This window comes from Astatotilapia calliptera, chromosome 10 (genome assembly GCF_964374335.1).
Source record: "Astatotilapia calliptera chromosome 10, fAstCal68.1, whole genome shotgun sequence".
Lineage (NCBI taxonomy): Eukaryota > Metazoa > Chordata > Actinopteri > Cichliformes > Cichlidae > Astatotilapia > Astatotilapia calliptera.
Genome location: NC_137431.1, coordinates 29,198,660 through 29,222,519, shown reverse-complemented (window position 1 = coordinate 29,222,519; position 23,860 = coordinate 29,198,660). Strand labels below are relative to the sequence as shown.

Here is a 23,860-nt window from a genome sequence, read left to right as displayed (position 1 = left end):
ATAAAATCACTGTGTCCTATCAACAAAATATAATTCTAACATTTTAAATAAATGACCCATGAAGATGTCAGTAATTTAATATAACTTTCTGATAAAGCAGTTTTTGTTTAAATACTTGAGATAAACATATTATTAAGAATCGTCTACTCATATGGGTACCTACTACTAAGTTTTTGGTATCGTGTTTTCTCTAATGCTGACTACATCTGACCACTATTGTTTGACTAGTTCCAGCAGAGGCAGACTGGGTAATGTTACACTTAGAATTCAGAACAGGCGTTTTTATTTATATTAACATTTTAGTACATCTACTTTGCCTAAAATAAGATGCGGTAATGTTATAAAAGTGCCATTTTAAACATCTTTTTAAGTTCTTACTGCCCTCGTGTAAGAGAGCACTTATAATATTATAACATAATAATAGACAAATAATTTGTCTTTCACAGTTTCATGAGTGTTTCCTTCCCACTCTTGCTAAAGTGCTTGCCCATAGGGGTCATATGATTGTTGGGGTTTTCTCTGTTTCTCTATATTTTTGTAAGGTCTTTACTTTACTATATAAACCACCTTAAGGCAACTGCTATTGTAGATTGGCACTATAAAACTGAATTGAACTGAAACTTTAATTATTCTATAACATATCACATTTTACAACATTATTTTGTGTACTGGAAAAGCACAGAAGCTAAATAAAAGTATGTGACAATGCATTAGTTGTGTAATCAAATCAGGGGTGGCTCTACAGGGGGGCAAGGGGGGGGGGGGGGCAACTGCCCACCTCCTATATAGCCCTGCCCCCTTAGCTGGCCCCTCAACTTTTATGTCCTTACAATACTTGTAAAAACGAATTGCTTGTTTGTTCAAAAGTCTCTCATAGCCTTTATTTTTTTAGAAGAGATGATTATACTTTTTGATTATACTTCGCTGAATATGAGAAACAATCTAATCTGATCCGTAAGGCCAGCAATGTTGTGGGGATGGAGCTGGACTCCCTCAAGGTGGTGTCGGAGAGGCGGATGCTGTCCAAGATAAAGACAATGTTGGATAACACCTCCCACCCTCTCCATGACATGCTGGTCAGTCACAGGAGCACGTTCAGTGAGAGACTGAGATTACCGAAAAGCACCACTGAACGACACAGGAAATCATTCCTGCCTGTGGCCATCTCCCTGTACAACGCATCCACTTAACACACTGTTTGCTGCTACAGCTACACATGTTTCTTTTCCAACTATTTATTTATAAGTGACTTATGTATGTATGTATGTATATATATGTATATATTGTACTATTCTTAGTTAGCGTATTGTCTGTCTTGTCTTAATGTTGGTTTAAAGTGGAGCACTGTAACAAAAAATAATTTCCCCCAGGGATCAATAAAGTATTCTGATTCTGATTCTGATTCGCACCTGAAAACTGAGTGCTGTTTCAGCTTTTGATCTCCCCGACTTCAGACACAGCAGGCCGGACGGCTGCTGGAATCCACAATCACTGCTTCTTAGTGCTTCCACTCACACCTGACTCTTCCAATTTATTATCTTAGCAGGTAACAGTCACAGTTGATCTGGGTTATTTCTTTCAGATCTAAAAGGTTCTTGCACCTCGTTGCCTGCTAGAATGATCTGCAGGCCCATGGGCAAAGCACAACACGAGCCACACATGTTCAGAGTTTAAAAATGAATCAACGCCTTTGTTCCTTTTTGTCCTTGTAGTAGCACGTCATACCAGGCGGTCTATCAGCTTGTCTATCCATCTGTCCGAAGATTTGGCACATGGTAGGAAATGCCGGTCAGATTGTCCTCAGATTTGCTGCAGATTCTTCTCGACTTCATATAGATAGCAGCATCCAATTTGCCATCTGAAAGAATGTTGCACATACCAAATCAAACTTCAGTGCAATATTTTGTCCCCATCCTTTTAACCAAGCAAAGTGCATGTGTAGGTTCCTGCAGGAACTGGATTTCCAGAGTTCTTGAAAACCTGCTTTCATGGAAAGGTTACTATAGCCAAAAGGGGCTGTTTGCTTTCTTCACTGCTGGCTTCATCTCTGGGTTGCTGTACTGCTTTATCAAATCTTTGCCATCAGTGTTATTTTCACGGTACATCATATTTCTCGAGTCACTCAGAGCGGTATTGCAAGTTATTGCAAATGCATATTGTTTAGAAAGCACAGAGGGTTTAAAGAAAATATATTTCTCCTGCTTTTGTTGTATATTAAAGAACCGCTAGTCATGCTTGCACTTCTGTAAGACTTCCTCATTTTTCTTGTTTTGAAACAGTAGTATATTCCCCCTTTAATATTTGCAGAGAATGGTTTACTTTGTCAGCAATCTACATCTAGTCAGTTTCTCTCACACTAGAAAACAGTCAGTTAGCCAAAAGTCAGAGATAAAGGGAAAAGAGGTAAAGTGTGTAGGAAGAGTGGAGAGACAAGTCTCAGCCTGCACAGAGCAGGGTCGAACAGGCTAGATGAAAGGGAGGGAGACACAGCGGCCGCCTTGGAATCAGAGCATCAGGTGGACAACTTTAACACATTAAAGTGGGGAATGATGGCATATCTCTTGTATGATTGAATTTCAGTGTTGGGGCCCACTCTTTTAGTTAGCCTGTATTTGGATGTGTGTGTGTGTGTGTGTGTGTGTGTGTGTGTGTGTGTGTGTGTGTGTGTGTGTGTGTGTGTGTGTGTGTGTGTGTTTGGATCATCTTTTGAGATCATCTTTTCCCAGGCATGAGAAAGACACACAGTGAGTCTGAGCGCATCATCGTACAAAATCCATAGTTAGATGAAAAGTCAGAGGATCACAAATTTCACAACACTCCAATTCACTCAGCAAGGAAGTGTAGTCAAAGCGTAGATTTAAATCCTGTTTCAAATCCTGCACTTGCAAAAAAAACCCCACAAAAATCTAGGAAATTAAGGAATTTGTTACTGAAGTGTGTTTCGAAACAGTGGTGGAGAATAAATAAATACTGAAAGCATCGTCAGTCGGGGTTTCCCCAACTGTTTTCCCAGGTCTAAGCCGACCTCCTCCTGTGCAATACAAATTTATGTGTTTTGTTTCTTTTTTAGAGATACAACTATTATCTCAGCTTACACATAATGTTATCCTGGTGTTTCTGTGAACCATTTTAAAATGTAAATACGCTAAAATTACAATAAAAAGGAGTAAAAATAGAGAATAATTAACTGGACAGATGTAGCCTGTTCTCATTATTGGGATGCCAATTTAAACCACTATGTCAAAGGCACTCGGTGTTAGGGAACAAACCTGTTTGTCTACAGACGGTGACTTAGTGTGTCTATTATTTAGTTTTGTATTTCTTGCTCTAGCTCTTTGCTCTGTGATTTCTAGTTCTTCAGTTTTGCTAATAATAATAATAATTGAAACAATCTTTGAAAAAATGACTTACCAAGCATGGCAAACAACTCAAATATGTAGAGCAAAATGTTCTGAAACGGCTTCACTTCAGCTTCGATTGGAGCCTATGGTGCTGGGGGCGGAGTCTGTGAATTTACTCTGTTGGTGTCATAGCCCCTGTAGGAGTTCAGAGTTAAGAGGTCAAGAGTTAATGTTTTCATTGTAACACCTCCAGATTTGACATAGAAACACTCATTTTTAACACTCGGTTTTAACTACTATCATTTTACACCTCAGAGTTACATTAAAAGAATGTGACTCTGCTTAGAGTAAAATTAACTCTACTTTTGCAAGAAGACTACTAACACCAAAACATTTAACACTTTTGAATTTGCTGTGTATGTTGTGATCTCCCTCATCCCATACTGTGTGTTCCATCAGCCTGCCTGTTTAGTTGTCTGTATTCTCAGTTTAGCCAGTTGTTTGTTTTTTTGCTATCCAGCAATAAAGCTGCATTTGAGTTCACCTTTTTGCCTCTGTGAGTCTGCACTTTGGGTCCACCATTCCTGCCTACTCCACTCAGACATGACACTCGCATGGTTCAGTTGCAAACAAGGTGTCCTTTCTGGAGTGTGCCGTGATGCACTGAGTGGCCAATCACTCTCAGGGAAACTGATCGGTCACTCCTAGGTCATCACTTGTCAGTGATCAGGGTTACCGCTGTGTGTGCAGTGTGTTTTAAAGGTCCAAATGGGATGTGCACCATGGCATGCTAGCTGCAAATTACGCCAACACAACCCCTCCAATCTCCTTATAAAGACTCCACATGTCAGCTAAATGTGGACAGTGGCATTTTTGGTGAAAACACAGCGCAGTGGTGGAGGGCTTGATTTGCAGCCTGGGTACCTTCCAGTCATTCAGCAACAATGTGAGAAACTGATAAAGTCATAAAGAAAATGATGACTTCGGGTTACTGCTGCTCAAGGTGGTTTTACAAGCTGCTGAATCATTTTCACATCACTGTGAGGAAGAAACACAGTTGGTGATTTTTCTGGAGTTTTTTGCACTTATCAGTGAGCCTCACATTGTCTTACAATGCAGTTGCAAAACCCAGACCTGCTAATTTACCACGACCTACACTAAAACCTACATTAACACTCCACATAATCTTCCAGTCTCTTCTTTCTGCTGCAGAGACTCCTTTTATTTCCTAGTACACACACTCATGTGAGAGCACACACACACTTGGTTTCTTAGAGATATTTTTGGTCTTTTTCAAAAATTCATTATCAATAATTGCAACTGTTTTCATGTCACAGCTTTTACATAATAAGGGTTTATGAAACAACTTGTCTTCATTTTTATTCCCCACATCACAGTAAACGGAGGAACATCAGAAACATTAGAGAAATTATTCATTTCGTACTTTTCAACTTGTCATATTTCAGCTGTAAATATTGATAAAGTGTCCGGCAGACATTCCCACAAGACTATTCAGAAAGGATGGAGTAAGAAGCTGCTATATCATGGCTGCAGCAAAATCAATTGTTATTCATATCTGGTGCTGTAAAGCCTTAGACCGCAAGTGTCTGCTAGCTAAATGATAAATTATAAATGTTATTTGTCAATGAAGGCTTTTAAGGTCATTTATTGTTTGTGCGTCATCATCCTTAGAATAACTTAGAATAACCCCCCAAAGATTAATATCAGTCTTCTTTCTGTTAAGTATAAATTAGGAGCCAGGAGATAAATACCTTAGCTTAACGTAATGACTGAAAACAGGAGGTTGCAGCATGCCTTCTTGATGTTCAGAATTATATCCTTACTCAATGCATCCATAATCAAAATCATGAAATATGCACTAATATTTAAAAAGTAAACTACAATCTGCCTCTGAAGGGAGAGACTAATGCTTATTGATTGTCTGCAAATACATACTAACTATGAGCGACATTGCAACTTGAAAAAGTGCAAACCAGAATTGAAAATGTTAACTTTCAAAGTAAAAGCTGTGCCTCAGCGCTCCAGTGAACATGTTAACATGTTTAAAAGGTGCAGCTTTTACTTTGAAACTGAACCTCCTCTATTTTCGGTGTGTGTGGCACCTTTCACATTTCACAACAGCTAACAGAGTAGCTGGACCGTGTTTGTAGACAAGTCCATCACATCCATTCACACTGCTGCCGTAGCAATATGCAATATGTCAAACCCATCACAAAGAGGGTTTTGCCAACTGGTTGGGGAGTACACATTTTGCAGAGCTACAGGTGGCTGCCAAGGGTTCACCGACTGATCCAATATTGTCATCATGCTGACAAGTCAATGAAACCTAGTTAGTGGACACAGAATCTGCAAAACCTCAAAAGAAAAGACTGTTCAATGCAGCTGGTGGATATGCAGATTTGATATGGTGTCTTTATACAGGAACGAGGGCTCATCGTACAAAGATACCCAGAGTCAAAACACAAGTTAGAGCATAATATGTTGCTTTTACATTTCTGCTCCTTTTAAGCTTAAAAATGTCCTGTGGTAAACAGCTTAGGAATACCCAGGGTAGGTGTCCATACATACCTTAGCTAACCAGATCCCAGCTCTGGCCAAAGAAACAAACAAGCAAACAAAGAAGCAACTTTTACTTACTGTGAGCTTGGATAGATTTATTTGTTCTCTGTGGAGCAATATTAAGATTGTTATCAGATTAATCATACTCCTATTTCATGCCATGCTTTTCAATGCAAGTTTGAATTCAAGCTGGTAACTGCTACTCTTAAACAAACAGTGAATATGTCCTACCCCATCAAAGTGCCATGTTATTACTACAAGAGTCACCAAAATACTGTAAGCAGCTTGGTTCTGCAGCCTGCACTAATTGCAGTGTCCAGGATTCTCACACAGCTTTTAACTAACACATTCTTTAATGTCAAGTACATTTAACAACATGAATTAACAAGATACCTTTTCAGGGTGATCTTTTAACTTTGACTTAACTAAACTAAATTAACAAATTAGTAACTAAACAAACTTTCTTTTTGTCATGTCTGACAATGAAGCGATCACCTGTTCATATTGAACGTGTTCTCTCTAACTAGGAATATAGCTCTGTGTCAGTAGCTAGCAAAACAAAGATATCCTAATCTCTTGTTTTAGTGATCCCACTTCATCGACCTGCACATATGAATGCATGACAGGGATGAGAATCAAAATGTGAGAATGCATGTCTTTTAGGAGGATTATGGGTTGAGTGTGCCCATAGTATTGACTGGAAGGCATGTCCAGCGGTAGCAGATAGAAAGTGCAGCACATTTTCATCCAGGGTGTTGTGAAATCCTTCCTTGGTTTTTTTGTTGAGGCACAAAAGTCTTGCTGGTTAGGTTAGCAAACGATCAAACAGACCTTGTCACAACAGCGGCATTAATGAGGGGTTATGAAATGAGTGACCCGCTCACAAAAGAGCCACGCCAGAAAAGAAATGAGCTGAAAAATAAACTCACTTAAATTACAGAGCATGAATCAACCGCTCAGACTTATTTACTTATTAATAACATAGTCTTAAATAGTTCCAGCCCACTTTAACTCCTGACTGTGAGAAACAGCCATGAGTGCCACTGAAGGTGTCCCTCTCACCATATGGACGTGTTTTCATGTTGCATGTGTTGAAATCCTATTTTCCTCTACTATGATCTGGATACTGTGTGAGCTGTTGTGTTAAAGTCTCCAGCAGCACAACAACACAGAGCTGTTTGCGTAACTCAGACTTGTCTCAAACTGTCACTAACTATTGTCTCAAATCCAATTAACATAGCCAAATATAAACAAATAAATTAATGGATTTTCAATTATATTCACTGTATCAACAGGCCATTCAAAGCCACTATTGCTTTAATCATTTATTTTCCACTCAGACTGTTTCCACATTTGGCATTTCAGCAGCGCTCTGAGCTGTGTAAACCAAAAAATCTTTCTGAAACACTGCAGACTGCTTTGTTTTTGTTTTTCTCCTCTGTTGTTTGCACGTTTTTGTTTTTTTGTCACCTATAACTTTCATATGATCAATGTTTTCTTTTTTTTCTTCTCCACCTTACTCTTTTGCATGCTGTCATCGACTCTGTGTCTTGGTGCTTTATGTTTTCTGGAACAAAACAGCTTCCTGTCCCCAGATACAAAAAGGTAAGCCAATGAAATGAGCCCAGATCCCAACCAGTCCCTGCTAATCAATGCCTACTTTATCCCTCCTGCGTCCAATCCCAGTGATCCCCGACTGAAACAATCACCAACCCTGGCTCACATCCTCTGAGCTCCCTCTGATTCCGTTTCTTTGGAACAACAAATCTAATCCTGAGTGAATGTTGAATGCTTTGTCTGTATTTGGCCTGTTCTTCTGTAGATGCACACTGGTGCTTAAAGAATCAAGTCAACTAGTTAAAGGTGAACGCCTAGAAAACAAAGACAGAAGCATGTAAACCAATGTGGTGAATGACTACACTATAGTCAAAGGTCAACCAGTTTACTGACTGAAAGTAAATTCCATCTTTAAATGCAGGATGCTGTTACATATCATGAATCTGTCACGGTCTGGCTGGCAGACTGTGGAGATGTGGGAAAGGAGGACCCAGGCGCGGAGCTCTGTGTGTAGACAGTGCGTTTATTTAAAGTGTGGTAAATATAGATGCACAATTAATCCCCGTGCTCCCCAAGGCTCCCGCGTGTGTCTTCCAGTGGCGTCCGTGTTCGTGATCCCCGCTGTCGTGACTCTGTACACCCTGTGCATGCTGCCCTTCCTCTCCACGTTCCTCCTGTAGGAACAAAATAGAGGCAGCCGTTAAACACTGACCCCCACGGGCACACACACGATCTGCACTTCCTAAACACACACACGGACTTGGGAGTCTAACGTAATGATCCTGCGTCGGTGGGAGCGCCAAGACTCTCCTAAGTAGCTCCCCCGACAAGCCCTGATCAGCAGCAGGTGTGTGGCTTCGGGTGTGGCCAGTCCTCTAGCAGGGCCACACCCACCAGGCCTGAAGGCGCCTGTAAACAAGAGTTCAGACACACCTGCACCCACACACACACTCATATCTACAAACATGGAGAAGAGGGGCAGCAACACCAAAAATACATATAATATAACCAGTCCATAACTGCTCAGGGATCCTGGGTCGCTCAGACCCAGGATCCCTGACAGAATCAGTGTTATTCACATAATTGTATCTGAGTTAGTTTTTTTTAATCTACCTTTTCTCAACTGAAGTTCTACTACTTTTCTTAAAAAGCTTATAAGTAATAGTCAATTAAGTAGCTGGCTTTGCACATCTGTAATAATCTCTACAATCAGATTGTGCATAGGAAAAATGCGCAACCTGGTTGCAACCCAAAAGGGAAGTTAGATTTATTTGAAATGCATTGGATTGGTTGTGATCTAACGATTATTTATATTTATATTCACTTTTTAAAATAAAAAACAAACAAACAATGATGCTTCACACTCAGGAAAACAGTGGCTGTGACCACTTGTTGTCTTCAAAGTAACTTTAGTGCATCAAGACGGAAATAAAATGGTAATAAGACAGAGTCTGCTATCAGTTTGTGATTGAATAGGATCAAGTTGGCAATTATATGCAATCTGTTTGTAATAATGTGGCAGTTAACTGATAAACTGTCAACAATTGCAACTCTGTTAACAACTGCATACTCGGAAATTCCGGAGAGTCCGGCCAGAAACTTGTAGATTTAAAATTGAAATCTAGAAAATCCTCCACAAATAGTGAAACAGATGCTGCAGGAATCAGATTAAACTGCTTAATGACACAGGAGCTAGACAAGCTTAATTTTATATAGGAATGTTACCAGAGTACAACCAGTTGAAAACCAGTGAAGTTGAGTGCTGTATGTTCTGCAGACAGCGCAGACGGACTGCAATCCTTCGCCAGTGTGTCTGAGTGTAGTCTGTACAAGTCAGGCCGATGGTTTGGAGGCAGGTTGACTCCCAACAGCCAAAGTGTGCAGTCACCTTGTGATCAAAAGGCGTCACCCAGAGGCTGAGGATGTTGCACGCTCATTCTCTGATGGACTAGTGGGTCACCTCGACTGCCTGCAATCAGTTGCCGAATGAGAAAAAATTTAAATGCAGTTACTCGGCAACCACAGATTTTTTTTTTCCCTTGCCACATGGAGGTTACAGTCCCATAGATCTTAGTGTAACTGCAGTAAGGCCACATGTTTTCAGCCAGCATTACCAAATCTATGGATACAACACATTGGTGTTTTATAGTTAAATATTCAGAATATTTTCAGTGCAGTCAGTTTGCAAAGCACTTTCAAGTCACCTTAGCCCATATTCCATGGCACAAATGGTTGTTGCACATTAGACAGATAGAGGGTGACCTCAAGTACTTTACTTTCAAATGAAGAAACTACTTTCAGCTGCTCCCTTAATCACAAGGATCACAAGGGATTTGTGTGTCTTCCCAGGATCAAACCAGGGATGTTTCGTATGCCAGGAAAATGTGTACACTACCACACTTTGAGACACCTTGCAACATGAAGAGAAAGTAATGTTTGCTCAGTGATGGTAACAACTGGTCAATCTGATTCACATACAGCAGTCAATGATTGACGTCGCTTCAGCTACTGAAGTGGACAAAAGTCAAAGTCATCTGCACGGTCCTTAATAATACTGTTTGAGGCAAAAATCACACATGAACTGCTTTATTTTTTCTCCTAAAATCAATGATGTGTTATCAAGGACATGACTGGCATGGGTGACCTTGTAACATGCCTCTGCCATTCTCCTCTGTAAGCCGCTCGATTGTCACCGTTGGCTACCGTTGGCGCCTCCGTTGACCTCAAGTGGCCCTTGAAGCATTAACCCCCTTCTTTAACATGACTTTGGTTTAGCCCCCCAAGGATTCAATCAATGCTTCTCTCCCATCCATTCTGTTATCTGCTGCTCCTGGTGATTGATGCTTCCTCCACCTGCGTGTTAGCGGGCCAGTCAGATATGGTAATGAAGACATATGCCCCAGTGATGAAGAGGCTGATAGCACTGCAGAAAAACAAGCAGCCATGTGGGACATACAGCTTGGAGAACACACACTCAAAATAGGCGTATGTTCTTAGTTCTTAGGCGTCATACAAAAAAGATGAAACTGACTTGTTGGATCACAACATCAGTGACAGGGGATTGTTATTTTATTAGCTATTTACCAGTCTTATCAAAATCAGTTTTAGCGAATGTGCTTAAAATGTCAGTGATGTCTGCAAAGACAAAAAAAACCTGCATTAAACTCACAATGATTCTCCAACTGTTTTTTATTTTTGACTTCTTCGACTTATTTATATCTTCCCACACATCAGCAATAACCTTTCACACCAAGACAACACAAATAAGACTCAAGTTTTAATGCTTTCTTTTTGTTTAGGTAGTTTGGCACTAAGTTTTGGTTTCACTGTCATGTAATAACAAAAACGCTAAAGCTAAAGAAAGTGAAATGATTACATCTCTAGCTAGTGTTTGCGCTCAAATTTAACACATACAGTACTGTGCAGAAGTCTTGTATTAGCTCTTATATTTTGCTAGAATTGCACTTCTGTGCTGACATCATTTGCCAGGCATGTATGTTGCTGTTTGAATATAAAAGTAACTCAGACTCGTTGGTGTAAATTTACAGTAGATCTAAAGTCTAAGGAGCTTGGAAAGAAAAGCGTCTGGACTTCTCTAAGTTGCTTGAAGACGTTTCACCTCTCATCCGAGAAGCTTCTTCAGTTCTAAGGTCAAATGGTGGAGAGTCCCAGATTTAAACCCTGTGGAAGTTTCCCCCAAGAGGGACAAAAGGACCCCTTAATGATCCTCTACCTAATCACATGAGCCAAGGTGTGAAAACGGGTGTAGGTCACAACCAGCCAAGGTTTCGGGTGAGCTCGTGCAACCTAGCCCCACCATATCATGTGATTTCCTGAGTGGGCGTTAAGGCGTCTGGGAAGGGATCTCAAAACTGGATTATAGATGGCAGACGGTGGGTGGGGGTGGATTCCCATTCATTTTCTATGGCGGTCACTTTTGACTGGGAACACCACAGATGTAACAAAGTTGATTAAAACACTCAAAATTTAACAAAAGAGGTGCTCACCACTTTTATATGTTCAAGTGTGTAGTGTTGAGGATGTCATAAGGTCTCGAGGCAATTGGATGTAAAACACAATATTTATGAGTTTTTAAAGTTGTAAATCGGTCGGTTTTGACCTGAACACGACAGGAAGGTGCAGCTATGTACACACATCTTATTTAAAGTCCACACTCTTTTCTTTTCATTCAGATGTTTTTCACAAATGCCAAGCACGACTTCTTCTGAACACAGATTCTAATGATCTCACCCAAAGGAACTCGACTTCATTTAAAATCATTTAAGGCTGTTGTTCAGGAGGGCTGTTATGAATGAGTGTGAGATGGGAGGTGTGTGGATACACTCCCATCTGCCTTTCGCAGTGGTCATTTTTCTCCAACCCCTCAGTAATTATGATCAACCGAGTATTCACAGCGTGCTCGCGCAATCAGCAGCATGATGCAGCTGTCTGTTTATCCCAGTCCAACCCCACAAAACATGCCTGAGCTCACTGACGGTTCAGGTGTTGAAGACAACAATAGAAGCAGATGAGGATGGCACGTCAGCCTCTCCAATCAGCTTTCGCTGTGCCATCTTAATAACTTGTTTTTGCAGGAAACACGGTTTAAAAGTGGGGCTAAATATCAGCAAGAGATTCCAACATCCAGTGACGCATATAATGATAGAAAATGAAAAGCAGTGAAGTGGAAGTTTCAGGGGAGGTTACAATTTTAGAGGCCGTTAAGCTTTAAGCTGGTTTCTGTTTCTACTTTTTGCACATACATAAAAGAAAAACTTTACAGTGTTTTTATTTCAAATCAAGCTTTTTTCTTCAGTGCTGACTATTTTACACGCGTAGTTCACTCAGGCCTCTTTGGCTGAAGGAAGAGAAAATAAAAAGGAAGGAGAGGGGATCACGGCTCAGTCACAGCAGAGACTTGTGGTTGTTTCGTGTTGCCTTTTTCTGTAGGCAGCATTTTTTCTGTACATCTCAGCTTTTCCTTGCATTTGCATGGAGCATTATCTCTGCTATCTAAATGCACGTCTCTTTGTAGCATATAACAATTTATATAACAAAGTATATAACAAAGAAATACTGATATATTTATATATTTATGTGATGCATGTTTCTTGTATCAGTAGCCTTATTTATACTATGATGCATTAAATGGTACCATTTAAAAACTTTAAAAATAAATAATGAATTCCTAGCAGCTCAGTTCACCCCTCTGGCAGCTCACGACTTGGCTATCAAACCAAATTTCAATAGACATGGGTTATATTTATTTTATATTTGTGTGGGAAGTCATCGTTTTACCACTGCACTCTCTCAGAAAACAAATAAAAGCCTTTGGCAGTATTTGAATCTGCTTTTGAGAAACCATGAGTGAAAGGAAAAAGAAAAAAATAGCTATCCAAGAAGCTCCTTTATTGTTTTTTTACTTCTTAGGGTAAATAAAAGGTTCCCTAACAAGGTGTATGGCGACACCCCACTGTATAATAAGTATTCTGGTATATTTCAGGTGATCTGAATGGGACTTTTACATGTTGTCACAAAAAATCTGGATTTACACTGCAATTGCGTTAATGCAGCAAACTGATATAACTGCACATACTGCTGCCCAAGCGAAAACCTGTAGTGATCCCGTATGTGTCAGGAGTATCGGAGCAGTTGAGATGCATTTTTTCTAAACACCGGGTCTCTGTGGCTTTTAAAGCCCAAAACACGCTGCGCCAAAAATTGGGCCTCATCAAGGATCGGGTCCCCCGACACAAACAGAGTAACATAGTGTACGCTGTTAAGTGCCAGGAGGATTGGCAGGATTTATACATCGGGGAAACCAAACAACCTCTGGCGAAGCAGATGGCACAACACAGAAGAGCTACCTCGTCAGGCCAGGACTCTGCAGTCTATTTACACCTACAGGCCAGTGGACACTCTTTAAATGATGAGGATGTACACATCCTGGACAGGGAGGAACGCTGGTTTGAGCGCGGAGTTAAGGAGGCCATTTACGTAAAAAGGGAAAGACCATCTCTGAATCGAGGAGGGGGCTAAGGGTACATCTTTCGCCATCTTACAATGCTGTGATTGCAGCCATTCCCCAACTCTCTGTGAATGGTACTCATGGCCACTGATCAGTGGGTTTTGGTCAGTGGTTGTTGATCAATGGTCATGAGAATTTGCATAATTAAAGATTAAGGAACTGACCTCCCAGCCGATTGTCCCTTCAGTGGGCTGGTTTCAGTCATTATGCATTAGTCATTTATAAGATTGGGGGAACCTGCAGTCAGCTGAGACTGAAGAAGTCACTCGGATGAGTGACGAAACGTTTCTCCCACAAAACGCTACGTCCAGATGAACAGAATCAATTTTTTGGAGATTTACTTTCCTGGATGATTGAGAATGCATCAAGACATAACTGCACATAAATGCAGAAAGTAACATTTGGTCAAAATTAGAGTATTTTCCTTTCTATAGTTCTTTCTGGTCCAAATCAGATGAGTTTTCCCAGCAGTTTTGGTTTATTTTCACACAGACATCACTTCAGATCACATGAGTGTTCAGTCTGCTTACAGGGCAGCTGTGACTGATGAAAGATTAACAGGAGTGAAAGCAGGAAGAAGGTGTGCGTTCGGCACTCTGCCTCATCACCGTACACATGTTAGTTGTCTCCGATTGAGTTTGAATCACATTCTCGCCACAAATGAACCACTCAGGAGTTTGTTTGGAACCACACTGAGGCCACCACCTCCAAAGGGATCTCAGATTATTGCATTCACATCTGCACAAAGGAAACCAAACCTTGAGCTGGATTTAAACCGACTAAACATCACATGTGTGAAAACACTGAGTTATGGTTCTTCTTTCATTATACTTCCAGCTTCATTTTGAAGATTAGTTCCTCGTGTGGATTTCTGTGTTCTTCACTTACCTCCTTGATCCTTTCCCAGCCTCATTATTGTGTTGACTGAGTTCACCTGTGCTTTTATATCCCTCCCCCTGCTGTGCATTTACTCTGCACTTTCTCCTTCACTCTTTGCCCCTTCTCAAACTGCACATACTGGATTCCTCTCCTCAACTCCTCTCTCCTCTCCTTGCATTTTAGTCCTTCCACCCTAAGATGTAATTGAAGGAGGAGAGGACGCGATATGAAGGGGACAAGATGAGGCAAAAGGGATTCAACAAAATGAGACCCTCTTGCTGTGGAGGCTCATTTTAAAGCAATGTTGATTAAATTTAGCATCTACCAGAGTGTTTTCATGAGGAGAAATACTCTCTGTCAGGTCATTGCCTAGCCTCTGTCTTGTTCTTGTATCATCTTTGTGACCTTACATTATAGTCACACTATGGAAAATAGCGATTGGAGATTGGGACATCGCAGTTATTGCAACTATATGCAATGATTCTCATTTCCTTTGCAGTGGTTGCTTTAAAGACGGCAATCAGTCTGCTCTTAGTCTTTTTGGGGGTTTAAGTTGGCACTTACATGCAATCTGTCTGTGACAATATGATGATTAACGCTTACAACTCTATTGCCATCCAGGTACACAAAAATCAGACCCATCCAGAACAGAAACTCGTGAATTTCTCCTCAAACAGCGACAGCAATTTAATTTCAAAACGACATAAGTGCTCGACAACTATGCTTTTATTTATTTATTTATTTTCTTAGTTGGCAACCAGTTGAGTAGAGTCCCCCACTGCAAAGAAACGCAGACTACACAGGCTGACTGAGACTGATTGTTGGCATTTCAGGGCTTATAAATTAGGCGATTATTTGCAGACCTTCTGCAGTCTGTCTGAGAATGTTTGCAGTCAGCCCGAGTTGTCCCACAAGTGTTTGGACACAGTTTTCCTTCCACCGAACAACCTGTGAAATCTTTTGAGATCAAAAGCTGTCACCCAGATGTTGAGGATGTTGCACGTTCAACTTCTGGGTGACCTGTTGGTCACCTTGATTAATTAAATGCAGTCGCCAGGCAACAGGGCTTTTTTTTTTTTTTGCTGTCCTATTTTTACTCTAGTGTAATTGAGTGTATGGAAGCAGAAATCTTGGGTTGAATATCCACTAGATACAGTGATAGCCTCATAAAATTGACCTTTGCTCCAAGAGGCAGAGCAAACAACTAGCCAATCACAGTCACCGAGCAACCGCTAATTTTTTTGTAGTAACGGGCCTATTTTTAGTCAGTGTGACTGATCCGTTAGTGTTTTCTGTGCTGTCACTGTGTTTTTGATGATTTGCTTTTTAAAGAAATGTCTCTATGCCTGTTACTCATATTGTCAGGCATACAGTGTGTGAGACGTAAATGGTAAATAAACTGCATTTAAATAACAAATTTTATAGTCTCATCAACCACTTAAAGACACCTTTATGCATACAGAGCTTCGCCATCATAAAAATACTCCTAATGTAAGTGAAGGATAAAAATAATAGTAAAAACCTGACACATTGGATTAGTTATATTTATCTAGTCCACACAAAGTGGAGTTTAATACCATATTACGTGAGCAACCTTGTCAGCGACATTTCGGTTTTTGTAGTACGGTCACAGCAAATAAACCACGAGAGCGACGACAAAATCCTCAAAAGGCAGAGAAGTCTTATCCAATCGGAGCGTAAACAAATTAAATGTTGAATTGTTATGTAGAAGTATCTATGTCTGTGTAATGAAAGGAGAAAGACCTGAAGGAAGCAGCACTCGTCTCCTTTGTCTTTCCCCTTAAACTGATTACATTATAACAGCAGACAATGAAATCTATTCCGTCTGGGCGTTCAGCGTCCGTTCTTCAGATGTCAGAGAACTAAGTGTGTCCGGCACATCAAAATGTGGACATGTTTATGAGAGTCAGCTAAAGAAATTAGTGTCACTATGGTTCTATTCTGTGACAGGCAGGATCTAAAGCAGCAGTGTTGCCTTATTAGAGACACAGTTGAGTGTGTCATTTTGCTGCCAGTAATTCCTGCTGAGTGCTGGGCTTGGTGCCGAGTGCCTCTATTAAGCCTGATAATTGTGGGAGAATAGACATCGTATTTGTTTTATTTTTCCATTTTTGGTCCATTAAAGAAAAAACACAGACGGGAAGCGATTAAAATAATGGTGCTAGGCTCATAATAAAGTATTCTTTCCTTTGCGTGATGGCTGTTCTCTGTGATAGGGGATCTTTATTGTTACTCAGATGAGAAATAAAAACTTTGTATTGCGTGATCCTTAGGCCGTGGGGTTTTTAAGCCTTATTGTCCTTTATTACTCAAGATGGTTTATTATTTGGGCTGGCTTTCTTTACTGTGAGTGTTTGTGTGGGATTCAGAAGCACGTCCAGGGCAAAGACAAACTGGAGATCATTATTATCTGTTTCACTTCACATGTTCTCTGTTTTCCGCACTATAAGGCGCACTTAAAATCCTTTAATTTTCTCAAAAATCGACAGTGCGCCTTATGTATGAATTCTGGTTGTGCTCACTGACCTCGAACCGATTTATGTGGTAAACAGTGCTCAAAAATGGCTACCGTAGTCAGGAGCCTCGCGGAGTAATCTGGGTCCAAAACTCCGCCTTCTTCAGGTCCCAAAGTCAAACGAACACTGCAGCATCACTGTTCAAAAAAGCCTAAATTCTATAATCTTTAATAAAACGATCAGTATTGCTGCTTTACCAGGGGTAACAATTAAGTTTATCATCTAGGCATCGATGAAAACAGAATGCCTTAAATTTAACTGAGTTAAGTTAGCAGGAAGTTAGCTCGCTAGTTTCCGCTAACTTGATATAGCATGTTCTGACTGAGAGATTTCTGAAAAAATTCAAACGTACAGCTCTGCTATCACTTCCAACATAAATGAAGACAGAAAACTAAACAGCAATGACGTTTGTAGGGTTACTGAAGTTGGGCTAGCGGGTACATAATGATGGGCTACGTGACCGCTAGCGACACAGCTATATTAGCATAACATAAACACAGTGAAGCTGGAGGATGAACGCTAACTTTTTTCTACTCGATAAAAGTTAACGTGAGGGTTCCCGATGGTTAGGGACCAATGCAATCGCATGGCAGGATGCTGTAAATGGACCAAACTTCAGTCAGGAGAACAACTGAGGTAATCCATCCACAATACGAGGTTAGTCATTCAAATTTGTAAAATTTGACTTAACTGATTGTGTTTTGTTTTGCTTAGTGTGCCTTATAATCCGGTGCTCCTTATGGTCCGAAAAATACACATTTATTTATGACCTTACATTTAATTATTTTCTATCATTTATGCACCAAGAGCAACATTAAATAAAAACTTGAGTAACCAGCCTTTGAATGTGGCATTATATCAAACCAAGCAGCAATCTCCACAGGCTTTAAAATTAAGCAACTGCAATTCCTTTAGCAGCCACTTGGGGCTAGCTTGAAAAGTGAGTCAGTGCTATGAAATTAGCGTGTTTGATGCTGTGTACAAGTAACAGTTATGCCAAACTTCACAAGAACTGGACTGAAAAATCAGTGTAAACAGGTCTGATGCAGAGATTAATCAACTTTGAATGTTTTGATGTAAGTCATCAGTATGTACAGAGGAGATCAGGAGAAAGAGGCTACAGTGGGTGTCTGAATCCATCTGTAAAACACGGTGGAGGCACTGTCATAGTTTGGGGCTAGTTATCAATCTGTGGTGTTGTGGATCTTCTTAACACTCATGAAATTATGAACTCGGAAAAGTAACATCAGATTTTGATCCATCTGGAAAGCATCTGATTAGCAGCAGCTTTATTTTTCAGCATGACAATGATTCCAAACACACCGTCAATGCAGTAACAGCATTGCCTGGATACAAAAAGAAGAAACACATTTGAACACTAACAGTCATGGACTGCCTTCACTAGAGCCAGGCCTCCTATTTTTAATATGAATAAAGCCATGGGTCTTGGTAATTAGCATCATTGGTTATAAATCCAGTGAGCTGTTGTTGCATGTCGGATACTTTTCTCTCCAAATGAAGATGCGAGCTCATGACTCATCTGGTCGAGTGAAAAGGAAGTGATGCTGCGGACCTCTCCGTTTCCTCCACTGGCTTTTCAGCAGTCTTTGACATGTACATATGCATCCTCTAATCTGTCATTAATCTTATTTTTGGTGCAAACCCTTCACCATATTGGTTACGACAGAAACAACACGTTAAACAATAATTCTTGTATATTAATGACTTCATTAATATAGAGACTTTTTTGTGTGAAATGTATACTTTGAAGTCATTATAAGCAGCTGATATTCAGAAGAACTGGGGAATAAAAAGCACATTTTCAGATGGTTCAGGAACAAGCTGTAATATACTGAATATTACACTTTTTAAAATAAACCGGTGTTCGGCAATCACACAGGTGAAATTGTTTCTTTGAAGAGTCACAGATAATTTCACATGAGTAGAAATTTCAGACGATTAACTTTTGTAAGAGACTCCTCCTTATTTTCTTCCTGCATGATTACTAAACGACTACAGGAAGGACAATTTACGGCAAAAGAGTTTAGTTACTGATGAAAACCGCAGACAGAATATCAAGCTTATACGCCTTCCTATGAGCTACTCATTAAAATGTAGAAGAAAGAGCACCTCAAAAAACTAAAAAAAATTACCTTGGACTTCCTATTTTCTTATTTTTCAGTAAGAGATAATAGCCTTGCAGATTCAAACTGTAATGTCAAAGTAGCAATCATTATTAGACTGTACTTGTCTCTTAGAGGGGGATTGCTTTCAGGCACTAAGTGTGATGTTTGCTGCTTTAATCCATTTTGTCTTGGAAAAAATAAAGTAAAACTTAAAGCTTAATGAGTGGAAAACAAGCACGTTTTGCTGATATTTATTTAATCAAAGTTCAGTCCTGATATTTTCTTGTTTTTCTGTTATGGATTAAAATTGTGATGTGTTTTTTTTTTTAGCTTAAGGCAAAAGAATACATCTTTTTTTAAAAATGTTACCAGGACATCTTCTCCACTGCTTCGATTTTGATCAGTTCTAAATCTCAACTTTATGAACTAAATCCAGAGTTCAATTTTAAAGGGATTTCCATTCCTTTTACACATAAAGGTCAGTTTAGTCATGAGGATAGTCACTCAGACTGAAAATCTGATGTATAATATCCTTGGGGGTACTTCCTCAGGCCTCAAAACAACGCAGCAACCAAACTTTAATCATCTCGTGGATTGTGTCGTGCAGGATTCGTGCAGGCTTATTGTGTGCATGTTTTCAAAAGGCCCATAGATCAACCCACTGATCTGTCCACCAAAGTTTGTGGAAAATTAGAATTGAAAACTGCAAATAGTGAGAGTTTGCTCGAGAAGAGGAACCTGAAAAAATGAAAATAATATGGAATCCAGCATTATTTAGGCTGAATCCACCCTTCTTCTCACAAGAATTGCTATTTCTCTGAGTGTACTGGTCAGATTTTAATGAAACCTAATAACGTGAATACGATTTATGCTGATGTTAAAATAAAATATCCAAACTGCTGCTCAGCTACTTCAAGGACTTCAGTTTAAACTTTTATCTCAGGAGGAGTCGGCAGTGTGAACAGTTCCGTCTCCAGAGGAGGTCAAAGACGACTTGCTTGAGGTTTTAACTTCTTCTTTGTGTTCGTACCGCATTTGATTCAGGAAACACTTTAGGTCCTTTCACTTCATGAAGCGGGCACCCACATGGTGCGGTGTTGTCCTGCTTTGGTCATTGAATGAGTGGCCTTTACATCTCCTGCTCTCTCTAAGCCTCATTGATTTGCTCTTCAAAGAAATAAAACATTTCTTTTTTTAGTAAGTTCCCTTCAGCATTCCTCAGCAACCTTCCAGCTGATGTGGCACTGCGCTGGATCTCTCAGGCACTACAGATTTTATGCAATGATTAAAAGTGTAAGAAGCAGCATGCAGAAGATTTTTTGCAGATTTCCAGGTTTCAGTAAGACATGTTAATGGTCTTCATGGTCTATTCTCATCCTCAGAGCATGCAGCTTTTACATTTTTGTGATTTTGCATATTTACATGCTAGTTTAGCAACATATTCAGAGATTTCCCTTTTACTGGATTATTGGATATCATTTTTCTTCCAGAGAGCAAATCATAATCTTTTGGATCACCTCCATAAAAAGCACCTTTCAGAGTATTCACAGACGGCCCCTTAGTTGGCTCTTTCCCCCCGTGTTTCATTTACACTGCAGTAATGTTCCAACAGCTTTGACAGCATGAATGAGCAACTTTGAGCACCTAAATAAAAACAATTGAAGTAACTGCATTAGTTGCTGGATTGTAGCTTGTTGTCTCACTGAGTATGGTGAATTTTACACTTTCCATCAAAAGAGCTCTTCAAACTTTTCTGAGACTATTAGACTGAAACAATTTAAAATGTTCCTTCAGACAAATGGTTGTATGAATTTTCAGTGCAGCCTATTTACACTTCATTGGTCTTTTTGACACATTGATCTACTCCGGCACAGTATGTGGCGGTAATGCAGAAGAATAGGCAAAATGACACCATATGACTCAGGGGACAGTAAGACTGCAAAACAGTGTAGTATGAATAAGATTTGAGTCATTCTGTTGCTGATTTACTGCTTGGTAAAAGGGATCCTAGCTCTGTTCCTGCTTTCACTCATCAGTAGACATAAAGTAAGCAAATGGATTTAATGTGGTGCTGACTGTGATATAATTAAAATGCGGCAGGGTTCCGATAATTCAAATTTATAATGTTGCTGCAGGAAACATCCCAAAAATTTCAGAATTTTCAAAAAGTATCCCCTCCAAAAAGAGGTGTAAAATAATTCCAGTTTAATATAATTTAATGCTGCAATGCCCTGAGCTCCTTTAAAGATCCCTAATTTTTGGGAAATCTTCACCGGTGGAAATTTGACTGTCAAAAACAGGAGTAGTGTCCAAAACAAGGAAGTGCTAAATGTCATTTTTATTACCATGATTCTTCTTTTCTTTCACAGGGGCTCAAGCCAATGGACCACAATGGGCTGTCAGATCCCTACGTCAAGTTGCACCTACTGCCAGGCGCCAGCAAGGTGTGTTTTTTTGTTTTTTGTCTGTTTCCTTTAAAACAACAGGCTTGCACATTTGTCACCACACAGCCTGGTCAGTATTGAGTTTGCTTGTTCTTCACTGGACTTCCTTTTTCAGGTTTGCATGCAAACACTAGCTCGCCTACACATACTGCATCTGTAATCATAATATCTCATTTGTTAATTCTGTACACAAAGAAAAGAAAAAAACATTCGTCACAAGTATAGAGTACCCTGACATCACCCGTTAGCTTTGGGCCTGTCGTTTTCAGGGCTTGGAGCCGCCTTACCCCTGCACTCTCAGGTCATGTGACCAGTTGCTACTACATATACAGCAATCTAAGTTGAAGCTCAGGTGGGACTGAGCATTCTTTATTGGTGCGCCTAGGTTATGGAATCAATTGTCTGTGCACATTAGACAGTCACCTACTTTCTCCTTTTTTAAAAACTAGTCTTAAAACACACTTGCACTCTCTGACTTTTGACCCAGCATGTGACAATGGTCTTACTTGTTTCTGTTGTTTTATTGTGGTTTGTTTCTGCTTTTATTTTATTATTGTTGTTTTTATTCTTCATCGTTGAAATGGATTTATTCGTTTTTATTTACAGCACTTTGCTTTTAAAGCACTGTGTAAATAGAGTTGGTATGGTACAGGATTTCTCTAAATCTTTGAAAGGGAATGTGAGTTAAGATCTCAAAGAAATTTAACAAATCGTTCTTTTTCTGCATAAAATGTTTGTTTTACAGACGTTTATCGAGAGATCTTTGTTTTTATGAAACTGTTCATTCAAGCATTCAGGATAAAGTGGCATTAGAGCATAAAACTTAATAACACATAAAGGAACAAAAATATACTCCCTATAAAAAAGTCACAAGTAATTAGCAAAGGGATGTAAAATGTTGCCTCTATAACATAGTCGCACTGCAATACTATATATGAATACTTCTCAAAATGCAAATCCCTCTAGGTCACAATTTAACGTTTGCAAACACACAAAGGAAGAGATAACACGAGCAAGCAGAAGAAGTTGTGATGAGAAAGAATAAAAAGAGATTAACAATGACCACTCTCTGCATTTCAAGAATTACAGAAACAGATTTTTTTTACACTCTAAGCCGATCACGCTTTTACACGAGCTTTGATGGGTCAGCAGTGTTCCCTACTGCACATACAGTCTGTCCTGAGGCATTCTTGTGGTTTTCTCAGACCCGCAATAAAAGGAGACGAGGTCTAATAATCTATTTCATGATTCATGGAGCACCGCAGTGTGGATATGTCAGCGCAAGGCTTCATCAGTGTAAACATTAACTGACTGACCTAACGTACCCGCTTACCAGTGACATGCTCTGCTTTTAAAGCTCTTGCTGATCTGCTCAGAGTCGCGGAAGCACTCGTACAGGCGTAAGATTTAAGTTTTAAACTGTTGCAGAAAAGCTGTTGGAGCTCTCACAGTTTGCAGACAAAATGATCTCAAACCCATACATATAAATTAAAGACTGAAATGTTTCAACACATGAAATGACTCACCGGTTGTTTGTGAGAACTGGTGACTTCTTTAACTCTCTTGCACCTCACAGTCGTCCTTGAGGGTGACGTAATCCTTTCATTAAAACTATCAAATCTTATATAGATCCTGTGAATACGTACATTCTACAAAAGCAGCTTAATGAAAGCCAAAGCTGTGATTATCCAGCTATCTGACTCACATCTTCCTTTCTTACAATACCTTTTCAAACTCATCTCTGTTGAAATGACCTTTGTAATTGGCTCTGCTCTTGCTGCGTAACTTCAGCTTTGATTTCACTCTGCTGTTACGTTTGTAGTTATGTCTGTGTGAAAGAAGGAACAATGTGAACTTGGATGAAGCTCATGACCTGGTCCTTTGGGGGATTCTGCAGAAGTTTAGGGCCATCAGATCTGTGTCTCAGTCCTTGACACAATGTCAAAAACTATTTTGGTTCTGGCTTCTGCTCAGGAGGTAGAGCAGGTCATCTACTAATCATAAGGTTTGTCACTTGATCTCTGGCTGCTCCAGTCTGCATGCCAAAGTATCCTTGGATATGTGATAGGTGAACAGTGGGAATGTTAAATAGAAAAGTGCTTAGGAATGGGGAAGTTGTAAAAAAATAACTGTGAGGGCTCCAGTAGAGTAGAAAATAAAGGTGCAGTGGGTACTGGAATTTGTCACTGTTGCCGCTTGTCCCCAATCCTGTTTGTGATATGCAGGAACTCCAGTTAGTTTCCACTTTGGGGTGAGAGTCAGCACCTCCAACTCTGGGGCTATGGTCCACTGCAGGAGAGCAGTGGATGCTTGCTCTGTGTTGGGTGGGAGGTTTCTGGATGATGGATGTAGAAGCTGAAATGAGTTT

At 39.9% G+C, this 23,860-nt stretch overlaps 1 protein-coding gene across 2 annotated transcripts in view; it reads left to right on the top strand.

The window, feature by feature from the left end:
* Positions 1–23,860, top strand: part of doc2b (double C2-like domains, beta) — a 188,821-nt gene that overhangs the window by 100,352 nt on the left and 64,609 nt on the right. The window contains exons 3-4 of one of the 2 annotated variants that reach the window (XM_026183042.2): positions 7,503–7,526; positions 21,418–21,492. In XM_026183042.2, the coding sequence (XP_026038827.1) occupies positions 7,503–7,526; positions 21,418–21,492 (99 nt within the window). The remainder of the gene's footprint in view (positions 1–7,502; positions 7,527–21,417; positions 21,493–23,860) is intronic. The other variant, XM_080307606.1, reaches the window with a different exon arrangement.